Source organism: Zalophus californianus, chromosome 14, assembly GCF_009762305.2.
Source record: "Zalophus californianus isolate mZalCal1 chromosome 14, mZalCal1.pri.v2, whole genome shotgun sequence".
Taxonomy (NCBI): Eukaryota; Metazoa; Chordata; class Mammalia; order Carnivora; family Otariidae; genus Zalophus; species Zalophus californianus.
This window is the reverse complement of record NC_045608.1, coordinates 27,009,854-27,025,545: the sequence shown is the minus strand read 5'-3', so window position 1 is coordinate 27,025,545 and position 15,692 is coordinate 27,009,854. Positions and strand designations below refer to the sequence as shown.

General features: G+C 58.4%; 1 protein-coding gene across 1 annotated transcript in view; it reads left to right on the top strand.

The window, feature by feature from the left end:
* The window catches only part of PPIL2 (peptidylprolyl isomerase like 2), a 25,613-nt gene extending 9,921 nt beyond the window's left edge, over window positions 1-15,692 (top strand). The window contains exons 6-20 of the mRNA XM_027575555.2: window positions 312-363; window positions 3,663-3,754; window positions 4,583-4,672; window positions 5,476-5,551; window positions 6,243-6,403; window positions 7,550-7,625; window positions 8,187-8,293; window positions 8,884-8,973; window positions 9,302-9,335; window positions 9,875-9,992; window positions 13,544-13,600; window positions 14,162-14,234; window positions 14,347-14,409; window positions 14,498-14,637; window positions 14,896-15,692. Of these exons, the coding sequence (XP_027431356.1) occupies window positions 312-363; window positions 3,663-3,754; window positions 4,583-4,672; window positions 5,476-5,551; window positions 6,243-6,403; window positions 7,550-7,625; window positions 8,187-8,293; window positions 8,884-8,973; window positions 9,302-9,335; window positions 9,875-9,992; window positions 13,544-13,600; window positions 14,162-14,234; window positions 14,347-14,409; window positions 14,498-14,637; window positions 14,896-14,992 (1,326 nt within the window). The 3' untranslated portion in view covers window positions 14,993-15,692. The remainder of the gene's footprint in view (window positions 1-311; window positions 364-3,662; window positions 3,755-4,582; window positions 4,673-5,475; window positions 5,552-6,242; window positions 6,404-7,549; window positions 7,626-8,186; window positions 8,294-8,883; window positions 8,974-9,301; window positions 9,336-9,874; window positions 9,993-13,543; window positions 13,601-14,161; window positions 14,235-14,346; window positions 14,410-14,497; window positions 14,638-14,895) is intronic.

The window sequence follows — 15,692 nt, the reverse complement described above, 5'->3', positions numbered from 1 at the left end:
TTTTAACTTCAGAAGTAGTCAGCGTGTCAGGGCTCACAATAAAAACGTGTTAACGTTTGAGAAGTATAAAACACCCCTCTACCCTTGGCCCCTAGGTGGGGGTCGCCCCTGTGAGTGGGTCAGTGTGCCGCTCAGAGGCTGGGGGTTCCATGGGGCGGCCCCTGCGGCTTTACCTCTTGCCTGCAGCTGTGAAGGCTTGCATGGTCAGAGACTTTGCCCATCTCTCTGCTTCACCCAGCCTCATAGGCTCCGTGTTTCTTCATATCAGCCACTTACTTGTTATTACTAATTACTGATTCTTCTTCTTCCAGAAACTGGACGGGAGGTCCCTGATCAAGCTGAACTTTGCAAAGAACAAGGAAGGTGAGTGATCCCTTTTACAGCCAATTCGAAGACTGTGCCACAGACCCCAATGGCCCTGCCTCTCACCAAATTCTCTGCAGAATCCATCGTTCCTTTCTGATCAAGCCGGACACTTAATTTTTCAAATATGTAGGGGCGCCTTGGGCTGACTGAGTCAGTGGAACCCGCAACTCTTGATCTTGGTGATGTGAGTTCAAGCCCCACATTGGCAGTAAAGATTACTTAAAATAATAAAGTGGTTAAAGTGGCAAAGGTTATGTGTACTTTACCCCAATTAAAAAAAAACGATGTAACATAATTTTTCCTTAAAGGTCCAGGTAGTTTAAAGCTGGGGATGGGGTGGGGGATGAAGTGTTGAGTTTTGGGCACTTCTTCCCACAAGGGCAGTGGGGCCGTGAGGGTTGCCGACGGCCTTTGTGCATTCAGTTGGGCCCTGTGGGCATGGACCCCCGTCTAGCTGCGACCCTGGTCTGCTCATTGCTGGGGGCAGGAGCTGCTCAGAGGCCCAGGGCGGGTAGGTGTGGGGGTGTGATGGATTTGCTGGGCAGTTTTTCGGCTGGGCTTCTCCTCACCACTGCTTGTGAAGCCCCACCCCAGCCCAGGGATCTTGCTTGGTAGTCCTCCACACCCTCTACTGTTCTTGTCAGATACCAGAGCTGAGGTGACCCTCGCAGGCACTGACCTTGCTCTTGGCTCTTTGTGGGTCTGGCACAGTTCTCTTAGCCCATGCAGATGCCACGGTTGAGGTTGTCTGCGCTCCTGGCAAGATGCTGAGGCACCTGATGCTGGGGCCTGACACGCCTGTCTCGCCCCAGAGCCGGTGCTGGCTCACCGTAAATGAGGGAGTGGCCTTGACAAAACAGAAGCACAGTGGTTTATGGATGGTCTTGGAGGTCAGGGAGCTCCACGCTGGTAGCCAAGCACTGTAGACCCCCCGCTCTGAGATTGGCTGACTCAGAGGCCCACAGTGTGTCTCTCATTTAGCACGTATTTACTGAGTGCCTGCCATGTGCAGAGAGCAAAACAGGCCACATCGCTCCTGCAATAAAAGGAGCTTACGTTATGGTGAGGGAGGAGACTGGAAAACAGTTCCCCATAGTGTGTCAGATGCTGCTGCTTCCAGCAACCGAAGATAAGGAGCGGGGAGGAGAGAGTCATAGCAGGACACGCTGACGGGGTTTGTGTGGGAATCCGATGAGAGAGGAGGCATGAGGGGATGTAGGGGAGAGCATTCCAGGCAGAGGGCACAGCCAGTGCAAAGGCCCTGAGGAGGCCTGTATTGCTGGAACAGTGTGAGGGGTGGAAGCAGGGGGCTACAGTCAGAGGGGTCAGGGTTGGGGCGAGCAGAGCAGTCATGCAGGGCATGGGCAACCACAGGACTCTCAGCTACCAGCCAGAGAGGAGAGACGAGATCTGACCATTCACCTGGGGTTTTTTTTAACATTTTTTACCAGGAAGCACTTTTTTTTTTTTTTTTTTTTTTTAAGTACACTCCACACCCAGCATGGAGCTCAGTGCAGGGCTGGAACTCACAGCCCTGAGATCAAGACCTGAGCTGAGATCAAGAGTTGGATGCTTGGGGCACCCGGGGGGCTCTGTAGGTTAAGTGTCTGCCTTCGGCTCAGGTCATGATCCCAGGGTCTTGGGATCAAGCTCCGAGTCAGACTCCCTGCTCTGCGGGGAGCCTGCTTCTCCCTCTCTCTCTACCTGCCGCTCCCCCTTCCTTGTGCTCCCTCTCTCTGTCAAATAAATAAATAAAATCTTAAAAAAAAAAAAGTGGGATGCTTAACCAACTGAGCCACCCAGGCACCCCTTTTGCTTTGTTGTTGTTTTAAAAGATGTATTTATTTGGGGCGCCTGGGTGGCTCAGTCGTTAAGCATCTGCCTTCGGCTCAGGTCATGGTCCCAGGGTCCTGGGATCGAGCCCCACATCGGGCTCCCTGCTCGGCAAGAAGCCTGCTTCTCCCTCTCCTGCTCCCCCTGCTTGTGTTCCCTCTCTCGCTATCTCTTTCTCTGTCAAAAAATAAATAAAAAATCTTAAGAAAAAATAATAATAATAGATGTATTTATTTGAGAGCGAACGAGAGCATGGGCATGTGTGTGAGGAGAGGGAGGGCCCGAGGGAGAGGAGGAGAGAGAATCCTCAAGCAGATTCCACGCTGAGCACGGAGCCTGCCATGGGGCTCAATTCTAGGACCCTGAGACCATGACCTGAGTCGAAGTCCAGAGTCGAATGCTTAACCAACTGAGCCACCCAGGTGCCCCTTTGGCTTTGTTTTTAATTGAAAACTGCAGACACATGAAAGTAGAGAGAATTAGTACGGTGATCCCCTGCCTCGTAGCCATGACCCAGCTTCAGTTCCTGTCCCCTCAGGGCTGTGTGATTTTATCTGCTCCCCTGTGGTACCTGGCTTCGGTAATTTTGAAGCAAGTATCAGATGCCATGTCATTTCATGCCTAAGTACTTCAGTGTTTATCTGTAAATGATAAGGACTTAAAAATTAATCAGTACTATCATCACACCTAAAAATTTAACAGGAGTTCCTTAGTATCATCAGATATCCAGCCTGTAGTCAAAATTCTGGAATGCTTTCATAATCATTTTTTTATAGTTTTCAAATTAAGATTATTTATTTATTTGACAGAGAGACAGCGAGAGAGGGAACACAAGCAGGGGGAGTGGGAGAGGGAGAAGCAGACTCCCCGCTGAGCGGGGAGCCCGATGCGGGGCTCGATCCCAGGACTCTGGGATCATGACCTGAGCTGAAGGCAGACACTTAATGACTGAGCCACCCAGTCGCCCCTCAAATGAAGATTTTTTAAAAGTCCACGCAAATCCGTGTGGTTGCTATCTCCTAAATCTGTAATCTGTAAATATCCCCCCCCCTTTTTTTCCACAGTGTATTCGTTGGGACTTACTTGAATGGGCTTCCTGGCTGCCTGGTGTGGAGTCGGCGGGGCAGGGGCAGGGAGGGCGGTGGGAGTTTGTTGCAGTAATGCAGGCGAGGGTGTAGGAGGTTAGGGAATGTGGCAAGGTCTGAGATGGAGGAGGAAGAGTCCAGGGTGGTGGCTGCTAGCAGTGGGCTGGGGGCTGATGGTGCAGACTCCTCCAGGGAAGAGGGTGCAGGGCTTGGGTTTTGCAGGATGACTAGGAGTTTCCCACTGGGATTGGAGCAGGGGGCTTGAGCGGCTGACTGTCCCTCTGGGTCTCCGTTCTGGGCCTGCTGAGACAGGGTTCTGCCTCCTCCCTTGCTCTGACCTTGGCCCTTTCTCTGGTTTTGCATGGGCCTCCTTTCTAGGAAAGTACCACTGCCCAGTGCTGTTCACCGTGTTCACCAACAACACCCACATCGTAGCTGTCAGGACCACTGGCAACGTCTACACCTATGAGGTGGGTTCTCAGGAACTGTGTCACATGTAGGCTTTTCAGGTGTGTGGCTCAGGACAACTCTGGGCTGGCGCTGAGTATGCACCAGGCACTGTGGGCACAGCCTGGCCCCTTGGAGCCTGCGTTCTGAGAGTTACCAGTGCAGTCAAGAAGAGATGTGCCTTTCCTGTGGCCTCCAGACCAGAAACCTGGGGCGTGGTTTTGTACCCCAGGGGTCCGCCCCACAGTCTTTGTCTTCGTTGATCAGGCCCTGGGAGGGAACCTGTGCTCTGAGGGCAGGCCCAGGCCTGAGGGGAGTGCCGAGCCAGCACCCCCCTGCCCCGCTGGTGTCTCCCAGCGGGGCAGATGCAGGCTGGTAGGCAGGCCCCGCTCCCCACCCTCAGCCTGCTGCTCCGGGTGGGCCGGCAGAGGGCACAGCAGCAGCCGTGTTGGCGCCGTGCGGCAGGGAAGCCCCCTCTGAGCTGTTTTCCCACCTATCCCTGGCCTTGGCAGGGTCTGGGTGGCCAGTGCTGCCCTAGGGGCTCCGGGGTCACTTTTGCCCAAAGAGTGCACAGATTTGGTGCGAGGGGTTTGGTAGAGCTGCATGGCCAGCCTTGTTGAGCCCGTTTGCTGATGTCCCATTTGTGTCATGGGAGTGTCCTTTGGTGAGCCTTGCTGAGATGGCTGATTCGAGTCTCTGGGGCTCAGCAGGCTCCGCCCTCCGTGATGGGGCTCTCGGCAGTGGGCACGCGGTCGGGCCCTCCTTTTCCTCAGCCCTGGAATGGCGCTGGCACCCACCCAGGGCCAGGGTTGGGGCAGCCACTGTAACAGTGGGCTCCTCCCTGGCTGCAGGCAGTGGAGCAGCTAAATATCAAGGCCAAGAACTTCCGAGACCTGCTGACGGATGAGCCCTTCTCTCGGCAGGACATCATCACCCTCCAGGTGGGTGCCTTCTGCCAGCCCCACCTCCCCGCCCAGGCTCTGGGGCCTGCCTGGTTGCGGTTTCCCAGCTGACCCCAGCTCCTGGCAGCGTCCCCAGCCGCAGCGCCCCTGCTCTCTCTCAGCCCGGGTCTTCACACTGCCGCTTCCGTCTGGCTGTCACGTCTCTCCTTCCGATGCCCATCCTTGCTGTGTCAGGGCTGCTCATCTCTGCCCCCAAAGCCATCTCCGTATCCCCAAGTGGGAGAGGACAGGATGCTGTGTGCCCTGCCCCAGCGTTGAGCATAGGACGTGCCTCTAGGTGTCAGCCCTGAGTGGGTTCCTGAAAGACCTGGACTTAGAAACTCCAGAGGTGGCCTTCGTGGGCCGTTCCTGTCCTTGGTGTGTCCCATCCTCATCAGCGGTCCGTGTGTGCTCCCTCCCATGGGGTGGGCTCGCCGTCACCAGGGCCCGAGGCACTGCGGGCTTCGTGGCAGCCGGGCTGAAGGGAGCGTTGGGGGGGTGTGGGAGGCCTAAGGTGGCTGCCCCATGTCTGCCCACATCCCCTAGATGGATGCCCGCCCGTTCGTGCTCATCAGCCGTGTGCCGGGGAGAAGGGGACACAGTGTGCCACTGTCCCCGCCCCTGCTCGTGGCCCTGCCTGGGCAGAGCCCGCTCCTGACCCCTGGTGCCCTCCATTTCCTGCTCAATACCCCAGATCTCTGTGCTGCCCCCGGCCTCTCTCCTTCCGGGCCTAGGACCCTCAGGCCACCTGCCCATCCTTTGCTGCCCGGCTCACTCTGCTGTGCGTGTTCGTTTTGCTGCAGGACCCCACCAATTTGGACAAATTCAACGTCTCCAATTTCTTTCATGTGAAGAATAACATAAAAATAACAGATCCTGGTAGGTATAACCACAGCTGGCCTGGGTGCCAGGGGTTTGGGTGAAACAGGTCAGTGCTTTCTGGGTAAAGCCCTCACCTTGCTGGGGGTGGGAGCATCCAGGAGCCTTGCTCAATCCCAGACCGGCTGATGCTTTGCTTCTGTGCCAAGGTTGGCAGGACCGCACTCGCCCACACCCGCCCACAGGGAGTCCCAGCTGGGGCCCATATGCTTGGTGCCCACAGCCACATACAGTGGAAGCCTGGCTCCTGCCTCCACCCCAGGGTCCCTTGAGGCCACATCCTCTCCCAGGTCCTCCCCTCGCTCCTTAGAAATTGTCTCTGTTCCCACCTGCGGGGATGGGTGAAGAGTGTGGGCTGCTGGGTCCCTCTGGCGTGGACAACAGGTCCTGGGAGGGGGGTGTGACTGGGGCCAGGGCGCAGCTGGGGACAGAGTCCAGAGCTGACCACAGCCGAAACTGGGGGCGGGCTGACTTGCCATCCTTGCAGCCTGTTGCCTCAAGCTCTTCCCCGCACCCCCTCCCCTGCATCGTGGCCACCAGGAAAGTGTCACCGGGTGGAGGCTCGGATTACGTGGCCTGCGTCCTGTTCCGGGCTTCTGTTGCAGCTGGCTTTGGCCTCCTGTCCCCGTCACGCCTGTCTGGGGACATTGCTGGGGGATCGGCTGAGCAGGGCCACTGTGCTGTTTTGTAGATGAAGAAAAGGCCAAACAGGACCCATCTTATTATTTGAAAAATACAAACGCCGAGACCCGCGAGACGCTACAGGAGCTCTACAAGGAGTTCAAAGGGGACGAGGTCCTGGCGGCCACCATGAAGGTCCCCGAGAAGAAGAAAGTGGACAAGCTGAATGCTGTGAGTAGGCAGAGGGCCACACAGCTGCCGGCATAGCCAGCCTGCCCATCCCAGCCCCTCAGAGGGGTCCTGGGGGAAGGGGGTCCTGGGGGAAGGGGCTTGTGGGGGCCCTGGGGTACATTTGAAGGGAGGTAGCCGGGACCCCTCAGAGCCCAGCTGCCCCTCGGGGGCCCAGAGGTGGCCTGCCCTGAGGCTGGGGGTGGCAGGTACATGTGCTGGGGGCCACACGGGGTCTGTATCTCACCCTGGCCTAAGCTCAGCAGCCTGGAGTGGGTAGGCTGGGTGGACCTCTGCCTGGTTACCATGGGACACTGCAGCCTTGGGACAATGGGGAAGGGACAGAGCTGGTCACATGGTGCCCAGAGGAAACCCAGGGAGAGACTGCAGGGGTGTTTGAGGGTGCCGTGGTGCTGAGGGGAGGGCACAGCTGGTGCCCACTGCCTGGGTGTCACGTTTGCTTCTCACAACACCCACCGGTTGGTCCCGAGGCCCCCAGTTGGCAGTGATGGTGCCAGGATTTGTGCCCCGGCCTGTCTGGCCCAAAAGCTGTTCCTTCCCCTGTTCAGGCAGGGCTATGGGGGATAGGGGGGCTCCGTGGCTCCCAGAGAACTATCCAGGAAAACTTCCAAGAGGAAAGAAAGTTTGTTCACAGTCCCACCCCTTTAAAACAATAGCACTTAGCATTTTGGTGCATTTGTTTCTAATGGGGAGAAATCCCCCTTTTTGTCTCCTTCTCTGTTTTGGATAAAAATACAGCATATTGGGGCTTATTTTTTGCTGATTAAAAAAGCAATGTGTTTACTGTAGAAGATAGAAATCTTTGAAAAGGAATTAGAGTCCCTCATACTGTGAACCCCAGCAGTGACCAGTTCCTAGTTCAGTCCAGGGTCTCAGTTGCCACGAGAGCCTTGGCCACTTGGGCCTTAGCCTCCTGCCTGGTCCAGGCCCTCTGTCGCACGTGCCCCCGCTCGGTCCCCTCACTCCCTGAGCCTTTAGGGAGAGGGCCAGGCGCCCCGGAAGTCCCTGTTGGGCTCTGTGGGTGGCAGCCAGGGACAGCTTTTTGGAGGAAGGGCACCAAACGGCCCCGAGCAGTGGGGTGCCGGCCTCCCGGGCCGCTGCTCATCGGCCCCCTGGTTTCCTCTACAGGCGCACTATTCCACTGGGAAGGTCAGCGCCTCCTTCACCTCCACCGCCATGGTTCCAGAGACCACGCACGAAGCAGGTAGCTGCCCGTGCACCTCCATCGCAACAGTGCTGCCTCACAGCGGCCGAGGGCAGGCATCCTGCCCGCCCCCCCCGTCCCCCCCAAGCGTCACTCCATCGTGCCTGGCCCTCACGGGGGCTTAGGCAGCTCCCACGTGGTCAGGCAGCGACAGGCCCTTTCAGAAAGTGTGTGTGTGTCTTGGGGGGGCGGGCAGAGGCTGCAGCAGGGGCTGGGCCAGGGGCAGGAGGTCCTCCCTCTACCCATCGGGGCTGTACCACCCTGGGCTCCAGTCCACGTCCCGCCTCAGCACCGGCCCCGCACCCCTTCCTCTCGTTTTTTTGGCCTAACAGGTCCCCTTCCTCCCCACCGACCCCCCGGCTTTTCTAGTACCCGCCCCCCCAGTTGCCAAGCCCCACCCCGTCCCTCTACCCCTAGACCCACCCTGTCCTGCGGCCAGGGTCCTGTGAGCCCGGGCTTGGCTGGGGGCGACCCTTGGGCTCTCCCCAGAGCCTGGTGTGTGGGGTGGAGGGGTGTTGCCTCAGCCAGAGGGCAGCACAGAGTTCGGGCCTTGGTTTGCAGCTGCCATTGATGAGGACGTGCTGCGCTACCAGTTTGTGAAGAAGAAGGGCTACGTGCGGCTGCACACCAACAAGGGCGACCTCAACCTGGAGCTGCACTGCGACATGGTGCGTGTGGCCGCCGTCCCCGCCCCGAGTCTGCGCTCCCTTCCGGGGTCTTAAATCCATAGCTGCCCTTGGTATGCGTTTGTGGTAGAACGAACGTTCCACTTGGTCCCTAGAAGGTCTGATGCCTGCAGTTCCCTCCCCGGAAGGGACCCCGTTAGCCGCGCACTGTTTTCTAGGCCCGTGTTCTGGGCAGCGGTGTGTGCACCCATCACACGAAAGGGGTCAGGCCACACACACACACACACACACGCACACGCACACGCACATGCACACGCACACCCCTCTGCCCGCCACTTGCTCGAGTGTCTGGGCAGCGGTGTGTGCACCCATCACACGAAAGGGGTCAGGCCACACACACACACACACACACACACCCCTCTGCCCGCCACTTGCTCGAGTGTCTCTCGGCGGCCCTCGCTCAGGGTCACCGCAGATGCAGGTGTCCGCCGTTCAGCCTCACGGGTCCTGCTTTACCACATCCGGGCCGTGCAGCTGACCAGCACCCCTGCCTCATAAGGGCACCGGGTGGTGCTTGCCATCCTCCCATCGGCTGCTCCTCACCTCACAGAAGTATCTGGGCTGTTTTGTAGACGCCAAAGACCTGTGAAAACTTCATCAAGCTCTGCAAGAAGCAGTATTACGACGGCACCATCTTCCACAGATCCATCAGGAACTTTGTGGTGAGTGACAACGAGAGTCCGCACTGGCTGCAGACCTGCGCGTCTGTGGAGGCCGTGGGACTCCTGGCCAGGGCGAGGGCTGCAGGTGACTCCTCTGAGTCGTACCCATGAGCCCCTCCTCCTCAGGGGCGGGGAATGTGCGGGCTGACCCCCCCCCCCCCCCCCCCCCCCCCGCGCTGGGCTCCTGAGAGAGGTGGCCCGGGAGGGCTCTCTCACCAGAAACAGGTGGGGAGTTTATTCAGGTGGCGGTGGGCAATGGCCGCAGGCACGGGCGGGGCCTCGGGCTCATGGGGCTCAGCTTGCTGACTGGCTTTGATTCCTCTCACAGATCCAGGGGGGTGACCCCACCGGCACAGGCACAGGTAGGCCGAGGGCTTCCCTGGCAGCTTTGGCTTCTCTGTAGGCCATGGGGGGGCAGTTGGGGGGCGCGGTGCGGTGCTGAGAGTTCCAGATGTGGGATCTGATAGGCCAGCCACAAACCTGCTGTGTGACCTCAGGCACATTCCTCAGTTTTCTCACTTTAAGAGGGTTGCAAGGTCTAGATGGTTGGGGAGAGGCAACACGATGCCCTATGGCCGCTCTAGAGACCCCTCTGGGCCTGTTGGCTCCGAGGGCCCAGGCCGCTCCCTCACCCAGTGTGGTGTGAGCAGTCATGACCTGCAGCTTCCACCCTTTACTCCTTGTACTAGGGGTCCAGCCGCACGCAGGGTTCCGGGGGGCTGGGGAGGGATCCATGGGGAGATGGTGATGAGGGTCCCTCGGGGCCAGGGCTGCCTTCTGAAGTACTTGGTGGTGCCCCCCGGAACTCAGCACACATTTCTGGAGCTGGGCTGTGTCCCACTGGCGGCGCTGGGCCGGGATCCAGCGTCGGTGCTGCCAGCCATGCTGCTTCCTCTTGCAGGCGGGGAGTCATACTGGGGAAAGCCCTTCAAAGACGAGTTCCGGCCCAACCTCTCGCACACGGGCCGGGGCATCCTCAGCATGGCCAACTCGGGGCCCAACGCCAACAAGTCTCAGTTGTGAGTCAGAGGGGGCCTGTGGGTGGGTCCTCCCTCTCAGCTTTATCCTAAAGGGTGTGCTCAACCTGAATCCCTCCCAGAAAGCGGGCAGCGCCCTGGAGGAGACTCCTAGCACCCCCTTCCCCCCCCACTCCCATGTGTGTGCCTTGTGGCACGTGCCCATGAAGGAGCGTGGGTGGTTGCTCAGAGACCCAGGGAGGCCGCAGGAGGTGGCAGATGCTGGCCCCAGGCAGGGGTGGGGTGGGGGGCAGGGGGTGGCCTAGGATGTGCACTGCATTTATAGAAATGGGGAGACTTGGGGAGGGTGTGAGAATTGTGCTTGCAGCGGTGATAATGTCTGATACGCGCGACACCCAGGCTGGTCCTAGCAGGTCAGCCGAGGGGGTGAGAATGGGCTGGAAGTACGGGCCTGGGTGGCCCCGTGTTCTGATGGAAAGGCAGGGCGTGAGGGCCCAACGGGAGTGAGTGTGGGGAGGGGAGCGGCCAGACCCAGCCTGGCAGGGCAAGGGGTGGAGGGGCATCTTCGGGGTAGTGGCAAGACAGTTTTCTGGAGGAGCCTCACGCCGTGGGGTGGGCAGGACAGGGGAGATCCTTCTGCGCAGCGTGGTGGCCGGTAATGGTGGCATTGGGAGTGATGGCTTTCCTGCACATTTGATGGGATTCCCCTGCAGAACCGTCCGGTTGGGTGGAATGGGGGTGCCCATCCAGCCAGAGTTTCTCTTGACCTGTCTGTCCTTCCCTCTCTGGGAGCTGTAGGAGTTCACCTGAGTTTCATTATTTCTGATTTTTAAAAATTCTTTGTTTCTGCTTGTTCTTTGTCGACTTTTTCCTCTTTGTTCGTTTTTTATGAGGAGGTTTGTATTTTTCTTCAGAGCTTTTTAGATTAGGCATCTGTATTCCAGATATTTTTTTCCAGTTATTTCCAGTTGGAAAAATTGCCCATAGTATTTTAAAATATATTCCAGAATATATTTTGAGCCACCGAGGTGCCCCTAATTTGATATTTTAAAATCAAAATTCTTTTACAATTCCGTTGTTCATATAGAGAAAGTCTATTTTTGGGGGCGCCTGGATGGCTCAGTTAAGCATCTGCCTTCAGCTCAGGTCATGATCCAGGGTCCTGGGATCGAGTCCCACATCGGGCTCCTTGCTCAGCGGGGAGTCCGCTTCTCCCTCTGCCCCTCCTCCTTGTGTGCATGCTCGCTCTCGTGCTCTCTCTCTCTCTCTCTCTCTCTCTCTAAGAATCTTTTTTTAAAAAGTCGATTTTAGATCTGACTACTTTATTAAATTCTCTTATAATTCGAATAGTTTTTATTAAGAGTGGCTTGGGTTTCCTAGATACTCACGTTTATCAGCACAAGGTGGTCCGCTCTTCCAGCGTGAACACCAGTCCCCTCACGGTCAGGCCTGTAAAGACAGGACGTGGGCATCCTGCTGGCCAGGTTACATGCTGTTTTGCCATCTGATCAAATTTGTTGCTGGGCCTACTTTTTTGGGGAGAGGCTGTGTTTCCAGATGCTTTTCTCTTAGCATCTGTTACTCTGGTCAGACCGTTTTCTCTTCCTTCTGGAATTTGTGGATAGAAGCTCTGGGTTGACCAGCCTTGCTGTCACTGTTTTGTCCTGGAGTAGAGCTGGGCTGGTCCTCGCTGCACCGGGTGGTCCGCCGGCCACTGCTTTAGGCCGCGTGCCGCAGTCCTCACGCCAGAGCCGGGGCTGGCTGGTCGGGCCTGAGGCCCAGCGTGCCTGGGGCGGGTTAGCTTACATTAGGGTCTGCTTGGTAAGGTAGCTTGCCAAGGACAGCTTTTGCGGATTCTTTACGCTAATTCATTGGCCAGGTTCCACTTTGTGCGCCATCTGGGTAGCTTCTGTTTTGCCAGAATGTAACTGGTCCCTCTCTAGATTTCTAAACTTCCGTGGTGTCTGCATTCCTGCTCTCCTTAATGGTTTACAGAGGGCTTTTCTGGTTTTGTTTTATGTAATTTCCTTCTGTTTCTGTCTTCACTGGCTTCCTCCGGTTTCTCTCCTTTCTCAGGCTCCACCTCCGCAAACATCCGAATCTGCACGTGCTGGCGGCACGCGCTTCCTCTTCACTGTTTTCTTAGGTCAAAGAACGAATCATAGACTTTACTTCCTTTCTGGTACATCTTTGTTTGCCCTGTTACTGCTTGTCTTTCCTTCTCTTCAGGACTATTTCGTTCCCTTTTGAGCTTCCTGACCTGTGTTAGAAACGCATGGCAGAGAGACCCACTTGGTGGCCAGAGTTCAGGTCTGCATACTTGTGGGTGTTGGCGTCTGTGGAGACTTTTTTTTTTTTTTTTAAAGATTTTATTTATTTGAGAGAGAGAATGAGAGATAGCGAGCACGAGAGGGGAGAGGGTCAGAGGGAGAAGCAGACTCCCCGCCGAGCAGGGACCCCGACGCGGGGCTCGATCCCGGGACTCCAGGACCATGACCTGAGCCGAAGGCAGTCGCTTAACCAACTGAGCCACCCAGGCGCCTGGCGTCTGTGGAGACTTGCCCGCTGGCCGTGTGTGGTCAGGCCTGGTGGGCTCTGAAGTGGTGCTGTCCCCGGTGGAATGGGTTTCAGCCTCTGTCCCTTGCCGACCGGGTGTGCCGTGGGCCGTCGGGACGTGGGCGGCATCGTTCGGTGTCCTGGGAGGGCAGCCTGGCCCACACTGCTTCTCTCCGTCCCTTGTTAGACCTCTCTTTCCGTTCTTTTTACTTGGAGCTTTCCAGATTCTCGACGTTTTAGGGCTTTTTAATGACACACACTTAGATTTGGGGTTATTTTAATTCAAACTGACGGTCTCAGGGTCATACTTAACTTTCCAGTCAGTATCCATATTTTCTGTTATCCTAATTCGTACTTCCTGGTGTCCCCCCCTTTTTTTTTTTAAATATTTCCTTTCTTCTTTTCTCTTTCTCCTGCTTTGGAAGTTAAGTGTCACTTCTGGCTTTAAGTAGATTTAAAGTCTGCAGTTACCAGTTAATCTCTCTCTCCCTCCCTCGCAGACAGACCCTGCCCACGCCGCCCCCCCCAGCCCAGCCAGCTCCCATGTTCACATAGTTGGACATTTAAATTTTACTCATTTCTGCACCGAATTCGATGTCAAAATTTACTAGGTCAGCATTTAGGGGTGTTTACCTACGTTCCTCAGCGTCTTTGCTCCCTTTCCCTGCCTGTCTCCTTTCTTTCAGTTCAGAGTCCCTGCTCCAGCTGCTGTCACGATGGGACGGGCTCTGGTGTCCAGTACCCCCCCAGCCTGCGGGCTCTGACGGTGTCTGTCCGCCAGAAGCTGGCAGCAGCCGGGGCTGGAGGCAGAGCTGGGGGCCCGGTCCCCTGGGCGGCCTTGGCTGACGGCCTGCCCTGACCAGGCAGGGTGTGGGGGCCACGCACACAAGGAGCTCCAGCTTCCCAGAGCTGCTCTGGGGGGAAGGGGATGCCTGGTGTGTGCCCAGAAGTCTTGAGGGCCAAGCAGGCTGCGGTGGGGGGGGGGTTGGTGGGGAGCTCGCAGGCTCTTCCTGATTCCCCTTCTCCCCCTCGCCCAGCTTTATCACCTTTCGCTCCTGCGCGTACCTCGACAAGAAGCACACCATCTTCGGGCGGTAAGAGGTCTGGGGTGTTGGTGCGGGTGGGACCCCCTCACTGCCTTGCTCCCACACCTGGCTCAGTGCCTGCTTGCCCCCACAACCATCACTGCTGCGGTCACGGCCACACAGAAGTGGGGACTTGGGCCTTTCTGCTGGCCAGCCGAGGGGCGGGCTGCTCTAGTCCCCTCTGGCCAGCTGCCGTGTCCAAACTCGCCCCCCTCGGCTCCCCTCTGGCTGGTTCCAATTTGCAAGTCTGGGCCACGTCCTCTCGTCCTGTGAAGGCCCAGATGGTATTTCCAGCTTGTGGCCTCATGCGTGTCACACCCCTTAGCTCGGCAGCCTGTCACACAAAAGGCGCTAGGGTGCACGGAAGCAGTGCGAGGACCTGTGGCCCGCTGGCCCTGCTCTGACCTCCCCCCGCCCCCCCCACCTCCGCCCCAGGCCAGGCCCCTCATCCCTGTGGCACCTTCTCAGGCCCATCCCCTACCCCCCTTCCTGCCATGCCACAGGGACTTGGCTTTTGGGGGTGCCCTGCCCTGGGGCACACTCAGAGGTACCCCTGTCCCTCGGCCGCAGGGTTGTTGGGGGCTTTGACACACTGACAGCCATGGAGAACGTGGAGAGTGACCCCAAAACCGACCGCCCTAAGGTATGTGCCAAGGGAGAATGGGGGACCGCTGCCCAGGCTGGGCACCGGGCAGGCGGGTTTGGAGGGGCCTGCTCCCTCCTGCCGTCCCTCACTTGCTCCCCTCTGCTGCTAGGAGGAGATCCGCATCGACTCCACCACGGTGTTTGTGGACCCCTACGAGGAGGCCGATGCTCAGGTGAGGGGGCCATGAGGCGGGCAGGGGCTGCGGGGACCCTGCCCAGCCTGCGGGGCTCCGGGCCAGCTGTCGCCGTGCTCCGTCACAGATTGCTGAGCAGCGCAAGACGACACAGCTCGAGGAGGCAGCCCCAGAAAGCACGGGAAAAACCCACCAGCCCAAGCCGGGGAGCCAGGGCCCCCAGACATACCGCCAGGGGGTGGGCAAGTACATCAACCCAGCGGCCACGTGAGTGCAGTGAGGGCGCGCGTCCCGTCTGCGTGCTGCTCTCCCAGTGCCCATGGGTCAGATGCCGCCCGTGGCGAGTGAGCACCGGGCATGGGGGGTGAGCAGGTGCCGGGAGGGGGGTGCGGAGACACTGTGCATGAGGGCCCCGGGGGTATGTGACTGTGACCTCACACCGAGCAGGTGCTGTGGGAGGGCGTGGGTTCCCAGCGCGGGGGACTGGTCCGCGCCCAGCAGCTAGAGCGAGTCTCTGCTTTCCAGGAAACGGGCAGCAGAGGAAGAGCCTTCCACCAGCACAGCTGTCCCTGTGGCCAAGAAAAAGCCCAGCCGAGGCTTTGGGGACTTCAGCTCATGGTAGCAGCAGGTCTGCCCCTCTGGAGCCCCGGAGGGACTCAGGGCTGGGGGCCTGTGTCCACACCACGGAGTTCTCTGCCCTTCCGACTACAGCTTACTAAAGCTCTTGCTTGTTGCCGGAGTCTCCTTTCCTGGCCCTCGGAGTCCACGGGCCTTCCCAGCCTTCACTCGGTACGGTGGCCCCGGGCCGAGCCCGAGCCCACGTCTCGGACTGCCAAGCATGGGCTGTGGCCCTTAGGCCCGCCTGCAGCGTGGGCTGGGGAGGAAGGCAGAGTCTCCTGCCTCTGGCTCTCCTACCCTCCCGCACCCCATCTGCGTCCCCTCGGGGACTGTTTACTCAGTGGGGCACCTGGGACCTGGTTAGAAACACGGGCTCGCAGAGCCCGGACCTCCTCCTCTGGGGCCACGGGGTGGGCGCTGCACCTATGTGCTGCCACACGCTGGGGAGCTCCTGCCGCCTGTGGCTTGAGGACCCTGACCAGAGCCGGTCCAGGTGGGGGCTGCGCCCAGGACCCCCTGCCCCTCTGCCTCAGGATGGTGAGAGCGCACGTGGGAGCTGCTGCCCACCCCCCCGCCCCCCGGGCCTGACTTTGTGCTCAAACACTCGACCCCTCACCCCAGCACTAGGGCTTCCAGACCGGCCTCACCAGCGTTTCCGGACTTAAAGAATCCCTTCCCTTGATTTTATTTTTCTATAAATGTAA